Below are 23,588 nucleotides of genomic sequence, written 5' to 3' on the forward strand. Positions count from 1 at the left end.
AAACCCCAGATCCTCCTGTTTCTTCCCCACACTGGGATGAAGATCCAGGCTGATTATGTGGGTGTTGGAGATCCGAGCGCATCATCATCCTTGTCCCGGAAGGGCTCATTCCCACAGCCCCAATCTTGGCTTTCGCAGAGCAGAGCAGAAGCTACATTGAGTGCCCTTCACCCAGGTGCCCAGGCTCACTCAGAATTCCGGCTTGTCTCAGCCCCTCAGATGGAAACAGCTCACGGCAGACATGCTTTGTCTTAGCTCTTGGTCAGGAGCACCCAAAGGGAGGAATAAATGGGTCCCTGGGCAGAGGAGGCATCTTGTGGACCCCAGGCTGGCCTTGGACTTGCAGCATAGCCCAGGATGTCCTGATTGCCCTGCCTCCACTCCCCGAGTGACAGGCTTCTGCCACCACACACCATTTCTCCAGGCCCTGGATGGAACCTGAGACGGCTACAGCCTCATTTCCCTTTTGCTTTTTAATTTCTGAGCCAGAGTCTTGCTCTGTAGTTCAAGCCTGGAACATTTGATCCTCCTGCCTCAGCTGGCCGAGGGAGTGTCGGGAGGTGTGTACTGCCACACATTTGGCTTGATTTCCTTGACTCACTGAAGCGGGTCTCAGGGTATAGACCTGCTTGACCTGGGAGTCCCGGCCATCATTGCACATCCCGTTTGCAGGCAAGACGACAGGCATGTGCGACCAGGCCTGGGTCCTGGATGTTTCTGCTTGTTTGGAACAGGTAAACCACACCAGGTCAAACCAGTCTGAGTCAAATGTTCCTTCCTCCCGCTGTGCTCTCCCACACCCACGCCGGTTTCCGCACTGCTAAACAGAAATTTCAGTTCCCTTTTATTCCAAGAAGCCCAAGACACAGTTATGTCCCCGCTGAGATACAGCGAAGAGTCAGAGTAAAAAGAATTGGCTGACTCTTTTAGAGATCAGCTACAAAAGGACCCAACACAGCAAGTTACTGCTCAGCCTGCCCTCTGATGCCACTGGAGCACAGCAGGAGCCCCACCCTAGCCTCTCACTGGTGGATTCTAGGCCGGGAGAGGGAGAGTAGGAGGAGCTTCAGCCTTGGCCACGCCCCCAAATCACATTGGGGATCCCAGGTGGAGTTCCACCCATGACCACGCCCCAGCCCCTTCCTAGTGGATTCTAAGCGGGCCTCCACCCCTGACCACGCCCCCAGCCCCTCATTGGAGGATTCTAGGTGGGGTTCCACCCCTCTCTCCAAAGTTCTGTTTGCGAGAGGTGTCTCTGTTATCCAGGCCAGCCCCCTGTCTCAACCTTTCTAAGTAGCAGGTTGACCGGGCTGTGCCGATAGTCCCACTGTCGCCCCTGTTTTCTCTACAGTTTACATGATGAGAAATGCCAGCGTTCAGGGATTTTACATGTGACTGTCACTCACGGTTGCTATGGCACGGTTGCTATGGCATCTGTCCACCTGGAGCAGCAGAGGATGGCCATACTTTTCTTACTCCTGATTGGAGGTGTGACTCGGTTACGTGTTTGAAACCACCAATGAGGTGGTCCGGGGTCACCTGTTGCTTCCAGACTAGAAAAAGGGAGAACTGAGTTTTACACACACACACACACACACACACACACACACACACACACACACACACACACAATGTTCTTGTTCCTAGTGTGAAATAGACTAAAGATTTTCCTTACACACAAAAATATAGCCAGTGTTAAACGAGATTGAGAGGTTTCTGGCTTTTCGTTTTTCTTTTGTTGTTTTTTGTGACAATGTCTTGCTGTGTAGCCCTGTAGAACCAGGCTGGCCTCGAACCCACAGAGATCCTCCTGCCTCTGACTCCCAAGTGCTGGGATTAAAGACCTGCACCACCACCACCATCCAGCCTCATTCTTTCTTTATTTTCTTTTTTTTTTTTTTTTTTTTTTTTTTTTTTTTTGTCTTTTGAGACAGGGTTTCTCTGTGTAGCCCTGGCTGTCCTGGAACTCACTCTGTAGACCAGGCTGGCCTTGAACTCAGAAATCCACCTGCCTCTGCCTCCCAAGTGCTGGGATTAAAGGCGTGTGCCACCACCGCCCGGCCTTCATTCTTTCTTTCTTTCTTTTCTTTTCTTTCTTTCTTTTTTTTTTTCGAGACAGAGTTTCTCTGTGTAGTCCTGGCTGTCCTGGAACTCACTCTGTAGACCAGGCTGGCCTCGAACTCAGAGATCCACCTGCCTCTGCCTCCCAGGAGCTGGGATTAAAGGCGTGCGCCACCACTGTCCAGCCAGCCTCATTCTTTCATTTGATTGTTTATTATTTATTTATTATTGCTGTGTGTACATGGTGTGTGTGTGTGTGTGTGTGTGTGTGTGTGTGTGTAGGTCAGAGGACCACGTGTGAGAGCTGTTTCTCTCTACCGTGTGAGTCTTGGATCAAACTGAAGGTCTCAGGCTTCCCTTACCCACAGAACCGTCTTGCCAGACCAGGATTTATTTTATTGTTTTGTTTTGTTTGGGTTTCTGAGATAGAGTCTCATGTAGCCCAGGCTAGCCTGGAACTCAATATGCGGTTGAGGGTGGACCTTGAACTTCTGATTCTCCCACCTCCACCTCCCCAATGCTGGGATGACAGGCAAGTGTCACCATACCTGGGTCAATAATTTTGTTTCTTGAAGCTCCCTGGCTAACCTCTCTGAAGAAAATTCCAGAAAGTTTCAGTGGGTGGCTGAACAGACAAGCTTCCATTTGTTGAAGTTCTTCTGCCTTGAAATAAATCGTCCTGAGAGGTTAGGAATTAATGTATTCTGTAGTTAGTTTATTTTTAATAAGCCACCCATTGTGGGCTGGGGCGTGGGAGATTCTCACAGATTGCTCCGCTCGGACGCCCACGGGCAGATGGAAATAAGTGTGTTAGGTAGGTCACTTACAGGATACAGTCACTCGGGTAGGCTCCCGCGCTCTGTCCTGTTCTTACCCCAGAGATGTGCATTTTGGGTAGACACAGTAGTCATGAAGTCACCCTTAAGCTTGTTGACCTACAGTCACAACATCAGCTGTGATCGCATACACGTCTCATCCCAGCACTCGGGAAGCTGAGGCAGGAGCATTGCCCTGACTCTAAAGTCAGACTGTGCTGCCCACTGAAAACCATTCTTCAAAAGGAATGGGGGTCTGCAGTGGTGTGGGGGGGCACTTCCCTCTGGTCCTGGGGACCTTGGTGCAGTGGCAGCTCCAGGGTAGTAAACGCCCCCTTCTGGCCTCTACAGGCATCGTATGCCTAGGGCAGACGCCATCACACACACAAACAAGAAATAGATTCTTATTTATTTAAAGGTAGCACACGCTTTTAATCCCAGCACTTGGGAGGCAGAGACAGGTGGATCTCTGCGTTCAAGGCCAGCCTGGTCTACAGAGTAAGTTCCAGGATAGTCCGAAAAAGAAAGAAAGACACTTTTTTTTTTCCGAGACAGGGTTTCTCTGTGTAGCCCTGGCTGTCCTGGAACTCACTCTGTAGACCAGGCTGGCCTCGAACTCAGAAATCCGCCTGCCTCTGCCTCCCAAGTGCTGGGAAAAGGCATGCGCCACCACTGCCGGGCTTAAAGAAGGACATTTTAATTGGGAGTTGGAAGTCGATTCTAGTAATGCCAGTTCAGAGCAGCTAGTCCACTTCAGTTCCTGCAGTGGGTGAGGTCATGTGACCCAGGCCTGGCCAGTGAGCTCCAAACCTGGGACTTGGTTGATGCAATCTTCTGTACTCACTTGGCTATATGAATGCCAGCACATCCCAGTGCCCCCTCCTTCTCCCTGTCCCTCATCTTGGACTCCCACCCGTCCTGCCTGTCCCTCCAAGCCCTGCGATGGCAGGTGTGCACACAACTGGTCCGTGTCCTGCCTTCTTGCTCGGGGCCTTCTTGGGGCTATAGAGTGGTCTACTACTTTTCCTTTTAAACTTTTTTCCCTTTTTTCATTTTTTCCAGACAGGGTGTTACTGTGTAGCCCTGGCTGTCCTGGAACTTGTCCAGTAGACCAGGCTGGCTGCAAACTCAGAGATCCATCTGCCTCTTGCATGCTGAGACTAAAGGTGTGCGCCACCACCACCCCGGTGTCTTATAAAGGTGTGTTTATCCTTATTTTATGGGCAGAAATGTATCGTCTGCATGTGTGTCTGTGCACCACGCGTGCCTGTGTATGTGAAGGCCAGGACACAAAGTTGGATCCCCTAGAACTGAGTTACAGATGGTGGGTTATAAGCCACCATGTAGATGCTGGGAACTGACCCAGGGTCCTCTGCAGGAACACCCAGTGCTGTGACCACTGAGCAGGCCTGGGTCATGGTTTGCATGCAGTTGTAAGTGCTTACTTGGAAGAAGATGGGAGAGGAACAACACACACACACACACACACACACACTCACACAGACACACACAGATACGCACACACACACACACACACATGCAGACACACACATACACACAGCACAGACACACACAGAAATAGAGAATCCTTTATCTTCATCTGAGCCCAGACCCAGCTGTGCCTGCAGCCATCGCTTTCCAGTGTCAGACACCTGACCTAGTCATTTCCAACAATGAACCAACATGAGTGGACGAGTTCACCAGTGCACACCTATGCACTGGAGCACGTGGGCAGGGGCACGGGCAGGAGCGCGGGCAGGGGCACGGGCAGGAGCAGGAGCACGGGCAGGAGCGCGGGCAGGAGCAGGAGCGCGGGCAGGAGCAGGGGCACGGGCAGGGGCAGGAGCAGGGGCAGGAGCGCGGGCAGGGGCAGGAGCGCGGGCAGGAGCAGGGGCACGGGCAGGGGCAGGAGCAGGGGCAGGAGCGCGGGCAGGGGCACGGGCCCCCATGAGACTCCATGACAGGACACGAGGACAACAGGTGACAGATTGGCCAGGGGAAGGGGACTGTGGGTGCTGGGGCCTGGGGAGGAGGCAGGTGAGAGTCAATGAGGAAGCTGTGCATGGCGGAACGTCAAGTAAGGGGCGAATTTTAGCTCAACCACAAAACAACTTCTTGGGCTGGACGCGTGGGCTCTGCAGTCCTCTCCACACTTCCTGTCTCCGCGGTTCCAGGGCCTCTTGAACTCCACCCGGGCCTCAGGCAGACCCTTGCTGCCTTCCAGTCTGTACATGAAAGACATGTGGTCCCCATGACCTTAAGGTCTAGAGCGCCCTCCACCTTCACTTGAAGTGACCACGACTGCATCTGTGTGTGCAGCTTTTTCTCCTTCCCCAACATCTGCACAAAACAGTTGATCTCCCACTAAAGCCAAAGATGGATCTAGATAGGCAAGGCCCTGAGGAGCAAGCCCAACCCAGCCTCAGCCTCTCCAGCCCCAGCCTTTCCAGCCTCAGCCCCAGCCCCCGCTCTGCTGAGTGCCTCCTCCCCTGTGACCTCACCACCCAGGTCCCTTGCCAGGAGTGGCAGCTCCTGGAAGTGGCCTTAGATCCCATGTGCCTGGGTGACAGGCATGCTTTCCTGTGGATAGCTATGTGGACTCGGGCCTCGTGCTTGTGTGCCGACTGAGCCCGACACCGTGGTCTCCCCCCACTCATGTTCTATTGCAGGTCACAGTTCAGGCTCTGTGTCTGTCCTTGTGGTGGTCTGAATGAAAATGGCCTACCTAGGGATTGGCAGTACTAGGGGGTGTGGCCTTGTTGGAGGAGGTGTGGCCTTGTTGGAGGAGGTGTGGCCTTGTTGGAGGAGGTGTGGCCTTGTTGGAGGAGGTGTGGCCTTGTTGGAGGAGGTGTGTCCCTGAGGGGTGCGCTATGAAGTCTCAGATGCGTAAGCCAGGCAGTGTCTCTCTCTTTTCCCTCTGCCTGTGGATCCAGAGGTCACCCTCTCAGCTCCGTCTCCAGCACCGTGTCTGCCCGCATGGCTTCCCTCCATGATGACTTAACCTCTGAACTGTAAGTCTGTCCCAGTTAAGTGTTCACAGCAGTGGAAGTCACAGTAGAGACTGTGCTCACCAGGTTCCTGGTTTTTGTTTTTAGCAACCTGACACAAGGCAGAACTGGGGAATCTCAACTGACAGAACACCACCATCAAATTGCCCTGTGGACAAATCTAGAGATAATTTTCTTATTAATGATTGATAGGGAAGGGGGTTTTGTCCACAGCGAGTGGTGCCACCCGTGGGTGCACACCACTCCAGCACTCAAGAGGCAGAGGCAGAAGGTTCTCTGAGTTTGAGGCCAGTCTGGTGTACAGAGTGAGTTCCTGGACAGCCAGAGCTAGGTTCAGTACTCAGCTCTGCAAAATAAAATAAAATAATAAAGAGTAAGTCTAAGCTGCAGCCACCCAAGGCCTTGAGGACTCGGTGCCACGTTGTTCTCAGTGAAGCATCCTGGGCCCTGAACAGTGTTCCCATCTCAACCACTCTGGGACAGAAGCACCTCCCTTGGTGACACCCATTATGTCCCTAGACCCAGCCCAGACCTCAGCCTGCAATGTTCTACAGTCCTTCTCCTGATGTCTTTCATTCAAGTAAACCTCTGTTATTGTTGATTTCAGTCACGCGGCCTCACTCCTGGTACTAATTATGACAAGGTGAGAATCTCGCTGCCACCACGCAGGGACAGCCCCCTGCGGGAGGTCCTCCCAGCCTTCGTGCAAAGCTGATGCACAAAGCAGGATGGTGCACATCTGCAATCCTGTGCTTGGAAGAGGCTGAGGCTGAGGCCAGCCAGGTCTACAAGGACACGATGTCTCCTAACAAACAAACAAGACCTGGAGAGATGGCTCCGCTGAGAGCACTGGCCGCTCTTGCAGAGGAAGCAGATTCGATTCCCAGCACCCATGTGGTAGCTCACAACTATCTGTGATTCCAGCTGCGGGGGTGCTGGCACCCTCTTTTGATCTCCACAGACACTAGGCACACATGTGGTGCCCAGACACACATGCATGGAGGACTTATTCATGTTGAAGTAAGGGCTGGTTCTTCCTCCCAGTCCCATGTTCCCAGAAATAAGACTCAGACTCAAAATATATACAAATACCTTGGCTGTATAGCTAGGCTCTCCTCTGACTAGATCATGACTTAAATAGCCCAATTATTTTGGCCACATGGCTAGTCAACCGTGCACCACATCTTTCCAGGGGAAATCTCCCAGCTATCTCTATCCCTGAATTCTCTCCCCCAACACCAGGATGTCCCACCTCTTATTTCCTGCCTGAGACATTGGCCATTAGATTTATTATTGACAGTAGCTACATCCATACAGACACAAGATATTCTTTCTACACACACATAAAATAAGAAATCTAAAACAAGCAAAAAGGAAGCAGATGCCAGTTTAAAGGGTTCTGTTTTCTTTAATGAAAATCCAACAAAATTCTAGCTTGAATAGTTCTATAAATAACCAAAGATGCCCCACCCATCAGTAGTCCTAGTGTGTCCACCCTCCATGGACACTGGCAGCAGCGGCACAGCACAGACAGAAACAGATCCCAGGTCTCCAGCACCAACACACAGAGGTCCGCTCAGACTCTCCAGCTCCTTAGACACTCTGTAGCAGATGCAGTGCATGGCGCAGGTGCTGGCGGACCTCAAGGGTGAGGCCATGACTCCTCAGGACATCAAGTGTGTAGGAGATGCCCATACCGGGTCCCCCCGGCTCCTGGAGGGTGAGCAGAAAGTCCCCGCCTTCCCCACTCAGCACCAGCTGGGTTTGGGAGGTTTTGAGGCTGACCTGGGAGAGAAGGTCAGGGTGACTGTCAGTGTCAGCCCCAGTGCTGACACTCAGGGGGCACCTGTAAGAGTTCAGACTCAGGCAGAGAAACAGACTCAACTGGGGACTCTCACCCTGCCCACATTAACCAGGTCACATTCACACCCCATTTGTTTATCTCCCCCCCCCTTTCTCTCTCTCCTGTTTTTTGCATTTTTATAATGTGTGTGTATTTGTACATGGTTTTGTCATGGAGCACACAGAGAGATCAGAGCACAGCATTCAAGAGCTGACTCTCTCCTTCTACCATGCGGGTCCTGGGGATTGAACTCGGGTCGTCATGGCACCTTTACCACTGTGCCATGGTGCCAACCCATCTTTTATTCCCGTTTGTTCTTTGTGTTTGTTTTCCTTTGACTCGGTCTCACATGACTCAGGGTGGCTCTGAGCTCCTCGGCCTGCCCATCTTAAGGATTTCCTGTCTTGATTAGTGTTTATGTTTTCGTAAGTCCAGCACAGCTCCAACTTCAGCCAAGGCCCCCGCCAGAAGTTCAAGCCCCTCATTCCATGCCAGGACAGTTCTTCTCTGGGTCTCAGCCCCTCCCACTTCACACTGTGACCAGAGACACTGGATTCCCCAGGGCAGTGGGATCTGCCGTCTGGCCCCCGACCAGGCCTGGGCATCATTAGTTTGGGCTTAGGACAGGATAGGAACCCTGGGTCTCACACCTCTCAGAGGTCACACACACCCTTCTTTTTTTTTTTGTTTTTTTTTTTTTTGTTGTTTTTTGTTTTTTCTTTTCTTTTTTTTAAATTTTTTTACATTTATTTATTTTATGTATATGAGTACTGTAGCTGTCTTCAGACACACCAGAAGACGGCATCAGATCCCGTTACAGATGGTTGTGAGCCATCTTGTGGTTGCTGGGAATTGAACTCAGGACCTCTGGAAGAGCAGTCAGTGCTCTTAACTGCTGAGCCATCTCTCCAGCCCTGTTTTTGTTTTTTCAATACAGGGTTTCTCTGTGTAGCCCTGGCTGTCCTGGACTCACTCTGTAGACCAGGCTAGCCTTGAACTCAGAAATCCGCCTGCCTCTGCCTCCCAAGTGCTGGGATTAAAGGCGTGTGCCACCACTGCCCAGCCACACACAGCCTTCTCGAACACTGGCTCTGGTCACTTACCTGCACTGTCCCATTGCTAAACAGCATGACCATAGCTCGGGAGTCAGCAACGACACTCAGCAGACAGACGTCAGGAGAGGCAGGTGTGGCAGACATGGGCACAGTCCCCTCCTGTGGGGACATGCTGGATCAGGGTCTCTTGGGTCCCCACCTCCTTCTCCTGGCCCTCCCCACACCCCAGGCCCTCACCTCCCGCATTCGCCGCTGCATGTAGCAGGCAAAGAGCCGTAGGACAGCCAGCTTGGCACGAAGTGGGCCGGGGACATCCCTCAGTGTGAAGGTCCACAGAGTCCCTTGGTCAGGTTGGTAGGAGATATGGCTGAGGGTCAGGGACGTGAATGAGTCTCTGTCCTGGGCACCCTGTGCCTGGGCACACGTTCCCATACAACTGCTCTGAATACCACTGTGCCTCGTGTAACCCTGGCTCATCAGGGCTGGCCACCCAGATCCACCTCTCACTATCCATCTACATCAGATCCCAGCTTCCCTCCTGTCTCCATGGAAATGGCCACTGCTCTCCTGGCAGCCCAACCTCCTCCCTGCACACCAAAACCACTATGGTAAAAATATCAGGGCCTGGGATAGAGGCTCAGTGGTAGGAGGATTTACTAGGTCCTGGGTTCCTTCCCCAACAACAACAAAAAGAATATGGGCTGGAGAGATGGCTCAGTGGTTAGAGCACTAGCTGCTATTCCAGAGGTCCTGAGTTCAGTTCCCAGCAACCACATGGTGGCTCACAACCATCTGTAATGGGATCCGATGCCCTCTTCTGGTGTCTGAAAACAGGGACAGTGTACTCACATACATTAAATTAAGAAAGAAAGAAAGAAAGAAAGAAAGAAAGAAAGAAAGAAAGATAAAAAGGAGTCCAGCCTGTTGGCCATGCTTTTAGTTTCAGCACCCTGGAGGCAGAGGCAGGAGGATCCCTGTGTGTTTGGGGCCAGCCAGGGGGTACATGAAGAAACTATCTTGAAAAACAAAACATTTGTTTCACTGTGCCCTCAGCTGGCAGATGCCTAGCTGAGGAATTAATCAGGAGATGGGGTAAAGCCTGGCTCCCTGGGGAGTGGAGCCCCACTAATTACCCTCCTGGGGGGTGCAGGGCCATGTGGGAGCCATCCCGAAACAGCACGCCACTGCCCCCATCCGACAGCTGGTAGCCAAAGCCATACTTGAGGGAGTAATCCACCCACTTGGGAGCCCAGAGAACAGGCCGCTGCTCCCCTGGGGGGGTCCTGCGCAGCTGTGCGTAAGGAGAAAGAAGGGAGATGAGCCAGGGTCAAGTGTGGGCTGGGCTGGGCCGGACTGGGCAGTGCCCGGCAAGGCTGCAGCTGGGGTAAGCCTGGTTTAGGGCCCCTCCAGGTTGCCTCAGACTTGCATTTTGGGGTTGCTGTCCTACCCACAGGTCCTGCGTCCAAGCAGAGGAACAGTTTTCTGGTTGTCACCTCCAGCTGCAGGGCCAAGCTCCCATTTGGGTCTGTTGAGACAGAGTCATGCAGGTGCCCAGACAGCCCTGACAAGGGTGCCCTCCCATCAGCCTGGTTTCCTGCACTTGCATTCATGAGTGAAGTCACACCAAACCCCAATTCTCACAGGGATGGCATTCTACAGATGGACAAACTGAGGCCAAATGTAGGTTGTGCCTCCAGCAGGACACAGGCGAGTCCCAGTCCCAGGCATCTATGACACTAGCTGGGCACGAGGCTCTCTATGCTCACCTGTCAGGCCAGTCGGAGGAGTCCCAAGAGTGAGAAGGTGGATTTGGCCCTCGGTGCAGAGAGCACCCCCTTCCTGAGTCAGACAGGTGTTTACAGAGCAGAGGTGAGGCCCAGGTCCCAATCCGAGGGAGCCCCGGAGCCCCCCCCACCCCTTACACCAAGAACAGGTTTCCTTTTTGGACAAAACTTGCCAGCTGCAGAGAAACCCACAGCAGGGCTGGGGACAGGAGGGTCAGAAGCTGTAACAGGCCTGTCTGGAATCCCCCAGTGAGGGGCTGGGTCTGTGACTCAGGAATGGCAGGGTTCATGGTCTGGGGTCCCTTAGATGGATGGACAGAAGATTCATTCTGAGTCTACAGGGAGGGCTACGCTGCAGAGGTCCTTCCGAGCTCCGCAGATCATTCACTAAGGTACTCGCCTCACTGCCAGTCTCCATGTGGTCCAGCTCTGTGCCCTCTTCAGGGTCTGAGGCCTCTTTTGAGGTAAAGGGACCTGAGGGAGGCACAGATTTTGGGGACAGCGATGCTGACATCTCCTGCCTACCCCCTCCCCGATCCACTTGTCATGGCCATGGGGAAGTGACCAGTGGAGACGAGGAGGGGACAGGTGACAGACAGCAAGTCTGAGGCAGAGAAGAGGCTGGGACAGCTACTCACAAGGTGGCCGGCACTGGGTCAGCAGGAGCTGGGCCACCTTCCGAAACAACCTTCCCAGAGGTGGGGGAAAGGCAAACACGGGCGGGGTGTGGCAGGAATGTGGAGGAAGCCGCTCTGGGGTGAAGCCCTGTGGAGTTGGTGGGCTCGGGTCAGCCCTGGACCTGGATGAGACCAAGGTCCCTGGGGGCCCATCCTGGGGAGCCCCTCCTCACCTGACTAAAGAAATCATCTTGCAGTAATTGGTCCAGGCTGGGCCGCTCGGCAGGGTCAGGGGCCAGGAGCCGCGCAATGAGGCTGCGGGCGCTGGGTGACAACTGAGTAGGCTCAAGGTAGTGGCCATCACGGATGTTTTGGTACATCTCTGACAAGGGTGCTACAGCGAAGGGTGGTGTGCCCGTCAGCACTGTGTACCTGGAGCCAGGTTGGCCGGGGTAAGAATGAGCCAGGAACTCCTGGATGTTCAGGGAATTCGCACACTTTTCTTTATACACCTGTGCAATCACAGCCCACCCTGCACCGTGGCTCCCTGGCTCAGACACACCCACCTGTACCCTACTTCTCTGAACATCTTTAAAAATGTTTTTGAGGCTTCAACTCCTAATCCCCGTGCCCCGTGCCCGGTGCCAGGGTGACAGTGGTACTGCCCTGCCCCTTGGCTCTGTGGATGGCATCCAGGGCTTCCATGCCAGGCTGACCAACAAAGCCCCAGCTCCACTTTAACTCAGTTGGCACCAAGATAGGAGCAGAAACCAAGACCTGGACATAAGGGCCGGGTGCTCACTTCGGGTGGGGCTGTATGCCTTTAATCTCAGCACCAGGGAGCCAGAGGCAGGCGGATCTCTGTGAACTCAAGGCCAGCCTGGTCTACATAGTGAGTTCCAGCTCTAGCTAACCTGCACCTGATCTCCTGTGTGCCTGCACATCTGCCCATGATTGCTCTTCCTGCCCATATCCGGTCTCACCTGGACAGCCCACCCTGCCACCACCCCTCCATGCCTACCCTACACCTGCCACCTTCCCCAGACCTGGGTCCTCCAGACTGTCACTTACATGATGCACCCCAGAGCCCAGATGTCAGATTTGCATGAGTGTCCATTTCGGGACACCACTTCAGGAGCCTGGAAGTTTGGGGTTCCACAGAGCACCCTTGGGAAGGAATCATGGGAAGATCAGGAAGGCCAGGGTTCCCTGGACCAACTCAGGACCACCCAGAGCCTCTCAATCACCTGTGGCAGCGACCAGTGGGCCCCACACGGGCAGCCAGGCCCAGGTCACCTATCTTAACCTCCATGTTCTTGTTGAGGAAGAAATTACCTGCAGGTGAGGAGGAGCAGAGCCTGAGCCCCTTACTGTCCTCCCAGCCCCTCCCTCACCATCCTTCCAACCCCTCCCTCACCGTCCTCCCAGCCCCTCCCTCACGGTCCTCCCAGCCCCTCCCAAACTGTCCTCCCAGCCCCTCCCTCACCATCCTTCCAACCCCTCCCTCACCGTCCTCCCAGCCCCTCCCTCACGGTCCTCCCAGCCCCTCCCTCACCATCCTTCCAACCCCTCCCTCACCGTCCTCCCAGCCCCTCCCTCACCGTCCTCCCAGCCCCTCCCTCACCATCCTCCCAAGCCCCAGAAAGTCGCTTCCTCTTGCTCACTGGGTTTCAGGTCCCTGTGCACGATGCGCTGTTGGTGCAGGTAGCGCAGGCCACTGACCAGGCCCCGAAGGTAGTAGCGCACTTCAGGCTCCGTCAGGGTCCGCCGTACCTTCAGCACATGAGCCAAGGACTGTAGGGGACCTGGCACTTGTTAGATGGGATTCTGGGTGGGACGGCAGGGCTGAGGGTGTGTAGGCCCAGGGGGTTGCACGGGGTCTTATGTGGGAAGCGCGAACACTAGTGACTGGACAGAGGGCTCCAAGTGAACATGGCGTGGGCACAAGCAGTCAGTCACAGGGAGGCAAAGGCACAGATGGGACAGGGAAGAGGCCTCCTGCCTGGCTCTCAGTTACCTGCCCCCTGCTCCACACCAGACACCCCCTCACGCAACAGGGAGTACTTGACACTGCTCCACACTGCCTGGCTTCGCAGACCCAGGGCCAGCATACCAAGCCCCGCCCACTCATAAGCCTCGCCCTCTTCCACCAAGCCCCGCCCCGTTGCCGCAAGCCCCACCCCGCCGACCAGGCCCCTTCCCACTCCGGCCACCTGGCGGCTACAGTACTCCAGCACCATGTACACATGGTCGCGGTCAGCAAAGTGTGCGTGGAAGGCCACGATGTTGCGGTGGCGCAGGCGGCTGTGCAGGGCGATCTCACGCTCCACCTATGTCCCCATGAAGGACCCTCAGCTGCAGAGCAGAAGACAGGCCCTAGGCCTGGCTCGCTCGCAGGGAGGGAATCAGGGCAACTCTGGGACAGGCTGAGGATAAGGGACGGGTGTCTCACCTTCCCGCGCAGGCGCAGCCGCCCCGCTCCGCCCCTCGGCACCACCTTAAGAGCGAACACAGCGCTGGTGGACATGTCCGTGAGCTTGTAGCAGCGGCTGAAGGCGCCCTGGGACGATAGGCAAGGCTTAGACCACACCTGGAGACACGGGCTTTCAACACCCTCAGCCAAGACGAGACACTGCAGCGGTCACACCCCACACCAAAGAGAAGAGACCCACGGACTTTGCCTGAGCAGGAGACGCATGTATTTCCCTACACAGGACAGTGAAGGGCTCACGACACCCAGAAACACAAAACCCACACACATAACTTCCACACACAGAAACCAGATCCACAACGTTCATATAGACCAAGTACACACATAACACCTACAAACACAGCACCCCCACACCATACACACACACACACACACACACACACACACACACGTAGTATCCAGGCACGGAATATCCCCACGTAACACCCAGACACACAACACCGAGACACACAATACCCAGACATACCCTCACAGCACTGCCACACACCTACATACACACACCACACATACAGCACTCAGACATTTGTCACAGTGCTTCCACACACAACTACACACAACAACAACTAGACCGACAACATTTACACAGCCAGCACTCACGCACACACACCGTACACCCACACAAAATATCTGGACACACAACACAGCACCAAACACACAGCATACAGCCTCAAAATACCCAGAACACAAGACCCAGAAACAAACTCAAGACAATACCCGACCCAGCGCAGATACGCAAAACAATACCCAGATGCATAACAATTAGATACACAACTTCACTCAGACAAACACCAGCCAGACACGATAAAACATTTAACAGAGGACTTCCTTCAAACAACACCCAGGTACACAACACAGCAACCAGGTACACCCGGATACACAGCACCAGATCCATATCACTCAGACACCTGAACACAACGCACAACACCCTCTGGAGCCCAAGCCGCGCACTCTGTCACTAAGGGAGCAACCTCCAGCCGCAGCCAGACAGGGGAGCTGGGTGCAGGGCGCGGATCCCACGCGCAGCTCAGCACCCACAGCCCTGCGGGGCCACCGTGGAGAGAGATGACAGCCCGCCACTGCGTGCGGAGCGTCAGCAATGCACCCAGAGGATGCTCAGCGCCCGCGCTAACGCGGGAAACGCACACACCCCACACACGCCCCGCACAAGCTCCGCACAACCCGCAGACAGAGCACCAAGTGCGGTTCCCGCCTCCCCATCCACCACGCAGCCCGGACCCCAAACTCAGGGGATCCGAGGCTCCAGCCATGGCGCGCGGGGTTCCATCCTGCCCGAGACCCCCGCCCCCTCCGCTTTCTCCGTTCCCGCGCTTTAAACTGCTGTGTGTGTATGCGTGTGTGTGCGCGCGCGCGTGTGTATGTGTGTGTGTACGCGCGCGGGAACTCCCACCTTGCCGATCAGCTTCCCGCGCCGGTACACACGCCCTGAACCTGGGTCGCGCAGGAAGGTGGCCACAAGCTGGCGGCTCCGCCGCCGCCGCGACCGGGGCTCCATTTGCGTGGGGTGGGCCTGGGTGCGCAGCGCGCGCGGGGACTGCGCAAGCCAGTGCTGCCTGCAGCGCTGCCGATCTGGGCCCGCGAGCAACCGGAGCGGGTCTTATTGGAGAGTGGGGGTGGGGTGGGGCGGGGCCTGGACGCCCGTGGGATCCCGCCAGCAGTGGCAGGTGCTCTGGAGCCAACCGACAGCCAGTTCAGCCGCGCTCCCAGCCCTCTACCTCTTGGGACTTGATAACAGTACCCGGTTCACCCACCCGGGAAACTGAGGTCCAGAGAACTCGGCTGGTTCCTTTGCAGAGGGGCCCGCCCCAGGATTCTCTCTCTGGTACACGGGAGGCCAGCGGCTAGAGGACCATGCGCATCTGGCTGTATCCTCCCAACGGGAGCGACCTGTGGGGCTTCATCAACTTGAGCACCGGGAAGACCCAGTGGATTCAGAGAGGGCAACCTAGGGATGTCTGAGGACTTAAGGACAGAAGAAGCAGGGCTGGGGGGAGGCTATGGGCACAAATGAGTCAGGGGGCATGGGGCGCAACCAGGATGAGGGGCAGATGTGGGAGTGTGTGAGGGGCGCTAGCTCTGTCGGCCTAAGCACTGACCCTTAAGATGGACGTTTGGGAGTGGTTAACAGAAGAGAGCAAGGAGCCGCGGGACTTCAGAGCCTCAGGCAACCCCTCGCCCGAGCCCACACCTCACCTCCCCCAACCCCACTTCATGCTGAGTGCAGCGTTTCTTCACCTCAAGGATCTGGGGTCCTGGGCCCCCGCCTGCATTTGCCAGGTGGGAGTCCCCTCACTCCCAAAGCCAGGCAGGCACAGGGCAGGGTGTGAGCCCCGCCATCTGCCTCTAGTATTAATCCCGAACGTTGTTACATAACACAGTAAATGCGGAGGGATTAGCCTCACTCCGTGTGGCTGGATTCAGGCTATGGAATTTTCCAGAGCCAGAATTTGGAATCTGGCCTGGCCCGTGCCACCGAGGGGGACAAGAAGCACCCCTTGAGTGCTCCAAAGTCTTAGTGGTCCCCAGGGAGTCCTAGGGGTGAGCTAAGTGTCTCATGGGGAACAAGGCTGGTTCAATTAACTGGTGTCTCCTTCGGAGCTGGGTGAGAGCCCCCAGTTGTCCAGAGACCAGAGCTGCAGCAAGACAGCCCAGGACCCCTGCTAAAGGGAAGTCAATCTAGGTGGGGGTGAAACAGGAAGTGAAACAGAGCCACTCCCAGGGCTGGCATTCAGCTCCTTCTCCATAGCAGACCTGTCTTCCTGTGTTGCTCCATTCATTGTTGGCTGAACACCGATTCTGTTGGCTAAACAACTTTGGGTTGGTTGAGTGCCTACGCCTACGTCGTGGCAATCTCTGAAGGGCTCTTTGTGTCCCGAGATAGCCCCAGCCACCCCTATGACAGGACGTGTTTGGGACACTTCAAGGGCCTGACAGTGGTGGATCAGGTCTTTAATCCCAGCACTCGAGAGGCAGAGGCAGAGGCAGGAGGACCTCTGTGAGCTCTAGGCCAGTCTAGTCTGCAGAGTGAGTTCCAGGACAGCCAGGGCTGCACAGAGAAACCCTGTCTAATAAAAACCAAAAATCAAATAAAAATGATGCTACAAGGAGTTGGTTCCAGGTTCAAGCACATTGAGAAAGAAGACAGCATTTGGGGCCCTGAGATGCCTCAGCAGGCTAAAACACCTGCCCTTGAAACTGGACAACCTGAGCTCAATCCCTGGGGCCCACACTGAAAGAAGAGATCGGACTCCCACCCAAAAGGTGTCCTCTGACCCCACAGGAGTGTTGTGGCGTGCATGTGTCAGCAGTGACACATAGCAGTGACAACGACAACTTTAGAAGCCTATAACTCTTTCAAGGTCTTTTCTGGGACCTAGTCTCTAGGTTAGGGGACATTCATGCCCCAAGTGGTAGACAAGGTACCTGGGGTTCCTGCAAGCTCAGGGTCTCCCAGCATGGCTGCATTGTGGCCCCCTGGCTCCCTGCCCCAGGGAGGAGCAGTCAGAGACAGGTACTTGGGTGGGTGGCTGAGTCCACAGAATAACAGCAACTTCCTGGGACAGAAGAGACAGAGTGCCTGGCCTGGAGCCCTGCAGCGTGCACATCAGCTGATGGCTAGCTCTCTCTCTCTCTCTCTCTCTCTCTCTCTCTCTCTCTCTCTCTCTCTCTCTCTCTCTCTCCTGGCTGCTCCTGGAGCTTCTGGCTGAGACTGCACCGGGGAGTAAGGTGGCCTCCTGCCAGCTTGTGCCCGCTGAGGAGGGTCACCCTACTCCCCAGCCTGCCTGCTCGTTCCAACCCAGCCTAACACCAACCTTGACTCTCCTGAAAGATCTTTGGCAACATTAGGAGATGCTGGGATTGCAGAAAGGGTCTGGGGTCTCCTTTGGGGGTGGTGAGCAATGCCTGAGTGGAATGTACCCCAGGGTCACTGAGCAGAGGGCATGCAAGCTCTGAATGGCATGGAGCACGAGGTCCACGGCTCAGTACAAGGTTAGGAGAGCTGCGATCCCAGCTGCTCAAGTGGTTGAGGCTGGCCGGGCGGTGGTGGCGCACGCCTTTAATCTCAGCACTTGGGAGACAGAGGCAGGCAGATTTCTGAGTTCTAGGCCAGCCTGGTCTACAGAGTGAGTTCCAAGACAGCCAGGGCTACACAGAGAAACCCTGTCTCGAAAAAAAAAAAAAAAAAAAAAAAGTTGAGTCAGGAGAGTTGTGAGTTTCAAGATGGCTTTGGGTACATAGTGAGTTCACTCTGTGCTAACTGAGACCCCATCTCAAAAACTCAAAGGAGAAAAAAGAAAGAGAGAAAGAAAGAAAGAAAGAAAGAAAAGAAAAGAAAAGAGAGGGGTGGGGAAAAGATGGACAGAGACAGAAAGATGTCCATGGGAGCTGGCAGGGAGACATTCATGCCCAGGAATGGATGACGGACACACAGTGAGTCCCTACCCACACACTGGAATATTATGCAGCCATGAACAGGAACCAGATTTTTGACACCCACATCACTGAGGGCCCTTAAGGACACTGGGCTCAGTGAGAGACTCAGATGCAAAAGGCCACACAGTTTGGGACTCCATGACAACAGGAAATGTCCAGAACAGGCCAATCCAGAGACTGGAAGTGGGTCTGTGGGTGCTGGAAGTTGGGAGTAGGTGAGAGAGAGTTCATACTGAATGGCAGCAGAGCTTTAGGATGGGGGATGAAAAGTTCTGGAGACAAACGGTAGGGACAGTTGCACAAGCACGAGGACGAGCCTCAAGCTGCTGAGCCATGCACTGAAAAGTGAGAAATGATCACGTAGCACAGGCTGGCCTTGAACTCCTGATCCTCCTGTCTTTGCCTCCTGAGTGCCAACGGCAGGCGTGCTCCACCACAGCTGGTAAACACTGGTCAGCTTCATGTTAGTCACAGTCACTGAGCCTGTGTCACATGGCCCATGGCCTTAAGCATGACCTTCAGCCTGGCTGCCCGCCCCCTGGTACTCCAAACTGCTGTGCCCGCCATGCCTAGCCCTGGCTCCTTCCGTCTCTGCTCTTTCACTGACCTGAGATAACTCTTGAGACTCAGCAGATTTCTCTGGAGAAGTTTTGGGAAGCATTGCTCAAAATACCTGCTGCAGGTGGAGGGGTGACTGCTCTTTGCTGCTGAGCCTCCCCAGAGGCCCTGAGACTCTCAGCCTTGTGTATGGGTCCTTAAGAGGTGGCCCAGGCCTCCCAGCCACATGACTGAGGAACAGTTTCTTGTCCCTATCTGGGCTCCACACAGCTGCACCCGTGAGCCCGAAGCCACTCACAAAATGTCCCCAGAGACTTGGAGTCCCAGGCACAAGGAGGTAGGAGGGAAGTGACCGCCTGAACACTCCAGGATCTGGGCGATGTGACCCAGCATGAGTGTGTGTGTGAGGGACCCCCACTGTGCTGACTGCCCAGGATGGTGGGTGATTCTAGTGGCAGCAGTGGGGGGTGTGTGTGACAGGGGCCACTCACACCCTTCCCTATCTCTGCTCTGAGGGAAGGGCTCTGGGCAGAGCCTGTCTGCAGAATCAGGCAGAAGTTGGTTGGCCCTCAGTGGGTTGGGCCATTGACACCCAAACCCAAGTGGGGGGCTCTGAGAACTGGGCAGAGGGCTTCACAGCCATGGCCTCTGCCCAGGATGTAAGCTGAGTCCATCTCAGAATGGCCAAGCAGCTTGAAGTTTCCATGCTGTAGTACCTCTAGGCTCCAGTGTAGGGAGGCCCCTGTGCCCCTCACACACCCGTCCCTTTCTCCCTCTCTCTTCCTGTGCGTGTGAGGGACACAGGGGCCTCCCTACACTGGAGCCTAGAGGTACTACAGCATGGAAACTTCAAGCTGCTTGGCCATTCTGAGATGGACTCAGCTTACATCCTGGGCAGAGGCCTTGGCACACTGTATGTCCATCTGTCCATCTGTCTGTCCAGTGGATTCTGGCCGACCTAGAAAGAGTCCTCTGTGGAAAGGCAGCTCTGTGTGCCGAGGTCCTGGGGTGGGACAGGCTTGCTGTGGGCACAGCTGAAGGATCAAGAACATAATTCCTAGCTGGGTGGTGGTGGCACTCAGGAGGTGGAGGCAGGAGTCACCCTTATATTCTGATCTTATTGCATTCCTTGTTTGGCCCTAGAGTGGGCTGGCTCTCCCTGCTGGCTCAGGTTTGCGTGGTCCTCGTGCTATCCCTGAGTCACCCATGTTTCTGCTGATGTCCTCAGGGGACCTACATCCTGAGTGCCACTGCCCACCAGGTGAGACTTCTGCAGCACAGGCCCCTCCCTTTATCTTTCTCCTGCGGACATGGCAGCGACCTTTGAGCAGGGACGTTGTTTGATGTTCGACCTGCTGAGCAAGGTGCTGTGTGGCCATCGGAACTGGCCAGGTTTCTGCAGGAGTGATCTGTTTTTGTCTGCGTGGGTCTTTTTGCTAATGGCAGGAAAAGAGCTGAGTGTCCGCAGACGTGGGGGTGGGGAGAGCGGAGGAGTGACCCAGGCACAGTGACACACACATGTCATCCAAAAACTCAGTAGATAGAATCAGGTTGATTCGGGCTTTAGGGACAGGGTCATCCTTCTCTACAGAAAGAGTTCAAATCCAGCCTGGGCAAGTTGAGACCCTGTCTCAAAAAAATGCATGGGAGTTGGGTGGGCAATGGTGGTACAGACCTTTAATCCCAGTACTTGGGAGGCAGAGGCAGGAGGATTTCCATGAGTTCGAGGTCAGCCTGGTCTACAGAGCTAGTTTCAGGACAGCCATGGCTACACAGAGAAACCCCGTCTTTAAAAGGGGGTGACATAGCCGGGCGGTGGTGGCGCACGCCTTTAATCCCAGCACTTGGGAGGCAGAGGCAGGCGGATTTCTGAGTTCGAGGCCAGCCTGGTCTACAGAGTGAGTTCTACACAGAGAAACCCTGTCTCGAAAAACCAAAAAAAAAAAAAAAAAAAAACCAAAAAAAAAAAAAAAAGGGGGAGAGGGGTGACATACACAGCCATAACTCCAGCACTGGGTGGAGAGAGGTGGGAGGATCCCAGGTTCCTGACACTTCAGTGAGAGAGAGACCCTGTCTGAAAAAAAACACAGGGGAGAGCAACTGACAAGGACATCTGATGTCCACTTCTGGCGTCCACACAAGTGTGCACACAACAGGGGCACACACACACACACCAAACCCAATGTTGCCTCAGTAAAGAGCAGTGGGGCACCCTGCTTCAAGCCATGCTTGGTGTGAGAACTGTCTCAGACCCTGCTTCTTTCTCCCCGCTCTCCGTAGGTTTGGGATTGACGATGCAGTGGGTCCCGGGAGCTCAGTCAGTGTCAGCCACCAGGATTACCCAAACCAAACCAAAAATTGTCTCCATTAGTGTGTTCCCAAGAGAAGAGACAGGAGCCCAGAGCCTCCCAATACCCACACACAGGGTGATGATGACAGCGCAGGTCCTGATTCTGCCGCCACACCTGTGCGGCATCTGGGAACCCCAGAGAGATTATAGTCTGGATAGCGATCGATCGTAGGACCCCACTGTCCTTGGGAGGCAGAAGGGAGCATTTTAGGGGACCAGGTGGCCTCAGGGATCTGGGGAGAGTTCCAAGGGCTGCACGGGGCACCACGAGGTTCACTTGTCAACTGGCCTGATGGCCTCCCATCCTCACTGTGGAGACTCACTCTAGAGTTCAAGCTGGCCTGGAACTCAACCTGTAGCCAGTCATGACTTTGAACTCCTGATCCTCCTGCCTCCACCCTCCTGCATTCTGGGATGACAGGTGTGTATAACCTCTCCTGGCTGCTGTATTGGGAGTGACACCCAGGCTCTGTACATGCTTAGTGATGGTTGTGCCAAATGAGATGTGGCCCCCTGTCTCATTTTGCTGAAACACAGTTTCATGTAGCCTAGGTTGGCTCAAGCATCCTATGTAGCTGAGGATGACCTCAAACTCCTGATCCTCCTGCCTCCACGTGTCCAGTGCTGGGATGACAAGTGTGTGTGGGCACGCCCACTTGTACCCTCTTGATAAACATTAAAATGCATAAGCCAAGCTGTTGGCCATTTGGTTTGTAAGCCCAGGGCCCTGGCCTTACAGATAGCCAAGAACCCCACTAAGCCCTGCCCCTGCCCCAATACCATCCTGGCCAAGGCGAGTGGGTCCTAGAAGGAGCTGCGAGGGTGGGCACCCGGCTGGGAGTGGGCGTGGACCAGAGTTGTCCCCAGCAGGCTACACTGTCCTAGCAATTTAACACAAATACTTAACAGAGCTCTGGAGCCCTGGTGCGCCCTCTGCTGGACCGAGTTGGAACTGGAGAGAGGTTCAGAACAGTGCCTGTTGTGTGCACACCCTGAAGAGCATACCGCCTACTGTATACGCTCCTGTATGGCCGCTCTATGGCCGCCTTGCAGGCCTCAGTTTTTGCTGAGTTCCTGCTTCACTGCGATAGAGACTGCTGTAGGGACTCTGGGGAAAGAGCCTTGTCTTCAGGGCATAGTGTCCACTGCAGGCAGTTGCTGCACAGCCAAGTGCCTACTGTATACTATCCCTGCAAGGGAGATGGCCTGTCGTATATATGCACCATGCCAGACACGGCGCTGGTTGTATGCTCACTTTGCCAGACATAGTGTCTCCTGTATACGGGAATCATGAAGGACCGGGTGCCTAATGTATACTCTCCTTCAGTGCCTACTATGTGCACTCCCTGGAGAGTATAGTGTCTGTTGCATGTTTCCTCCTGTAAGTACGTGTCTGCTGTAATCCTCCATGCAGGGTGCATGCCTTCTGTATTCCAGAACAGAACACGTGCTTTTCTCTCCAACACAGTCTCCATCTCTGCTTTGCTGAGGCCCTTCCTCTCACAGCAGGATGCTGCCAGTGTCCCTCATTCTCCTGCTGAGCCTGGCTAGGCCAGCCTTCCCTCTGGCCCCTTCAGTGGTTACTTTTCCGTAGGGGTTCTCCGGACACCCAGGACTGGCCTTAGCGTCTTTTCTTCAATAGGATGATGGGTATCAGAAATTGGAGTAGCTGGGCAGTGGTGGCGCAAGCCTTTAATCCCAGCACTTGGGAGGCAGAGGCAGGCGGATTTCTGAGTTCGAGGCCAGCCTGGTCTACAGAGTGAGTTCCAGGACAGCCAGAGCTACACAGAGAAACCCTGTCTCGAAAAACAAAACAAAACCAAAAACAAACAAACAAAAAAACAAAAAGAAGAAAGAAAGAGAAAGAAAGAAAGAGAGAGAGAGAGAGAGAGAGAGAGAGAGAGAGAGAGAGAGAGAGAGAGAAAGAAAGAAAGAAAGAAAGAAAGAAAGAAAGAAAGAAAGAAAGAAATTGGAGTCGTGGCTCAGAGTGGCCACCTCCCCGCACTGGGGTTGGCTGCTGTGCCCATAGCTCTGTGCACACAGTGGCTTGCGTAAAGTCCCGGAGTGGTTATACTCGGAGATGTTTCCAATGGCTGCCCGTGCTGAGCCCTGCTCCGTGCTGAGCCTTGCCCTGCAGACTACCCTGAGGCATGTATACACCAGACATTGTCCCCTGCACGGAGTAATACTACAAGCAGTATGCTTTTCAGGGAGTGCATACAGCAGGCACTGCGCTCTGTGAGGAAAGCGTTCCGGACCAGGGGTGAGCCAGGTGGGCTTCCTAGAGGAGGCGAGATCAGCGCCCAGGAACAGCATAGTCCACACAGCACTGATCATCTCAGTGCCGCGGCCTTCTGCCCGGCTGCCAGGGGGCGCCACGAAGGCGATGGGGTCGGTGTGTCCACAAGAAGCTGGTAGGGTACCGGGAATGGGGAAACTGAGGCGGGGGGCTCGAGGCTAAAACCAGGAGAGGGAAGCTACACTGGCGCCCAGGCCTAGAGGGCGGGGCCGGGTGGAGCCTCGGTGACGGCAGCGCCTGGGAATGTACGGCAGG

The 23,588-nt window shown here is 54.9% G+C and overlaps 1 protein-coding gene across 5 annotated transcripts; it reads right to left on the reverse strand.

Moving 5' to 3' along the window:
* Window positions 1-7,272: 7,272 nt before the first annotated feature.
* On the reverse strand, window positions 7,273-15,275 carry Plk5 (polo like kinase 5 (inactive)). 5 transcript variants are annotated; one of them, XM_076919452.1, is made up of 15 exons: window positions 15,083-15,274; window positions 13,636-13,743; window positions 13,397-13,513; window positions 12,848-12,977; window positions 12,431-12,518; window positions 12,255-12,350; window positions 11,417-11,615; window positions 11,205-11,331; window positions 10,967-11,040; window positions 10,549-10,621; window positions 10,163-10,307; window positions 9,916-10,065; window positions 9,020-9,149; window positions 8,831-8,941; window positions 7,273-7,669 (listed from the first exon to the last, which is right to left on the reverse strand). In XM_076919452.1, the coding sequence occupies exons 1-15, from the start codon at window positions 15,185-15,187 to the stop codon at window positions 7,478-7,480; spliced, it is 1,845 nt and encodes a 614-aa protein (XP_076775567.1). In that variant the 5' UTR covers window positions 15,188-15,274; the 3' UTR covers window positions 7,273-7,477. The 5 variants fall into 5 exon arrangements, with proteins under 5 accessions (XP_076775567.1, XP_076775564.1, XP_076775568.1 ...); XM_076919449.1 differs by lacking the exon at window positions 9,020-9,149 and having other exon boundaries at window positions 9,916-10,073; window positions 10,209-10,307; window positions 15,083-15,275; XM_076919453.1 differs by lacking the exon at window positions 13,397-13,513.
* Between the last annotated feature and the right edge of the window lie 8,313 nt (window positions 15,276-23,588).

Source organism: Arvicanthis niloticus, chromosome 22 (assembly GCF_011762505.2).
Source record: "Arvicanthis niloticus isolate mArvNil1 chromosome 22, mArvNil1.pat.X, whole genome shotgun sequence".
NCBI classification, from domain to species: domain Eukaryota; kingdom Metazoa; phylum Chordata; class Mammalia; order Rodentia; family Muridae; genus Arvicanthis; species Arvicanthis niloticus.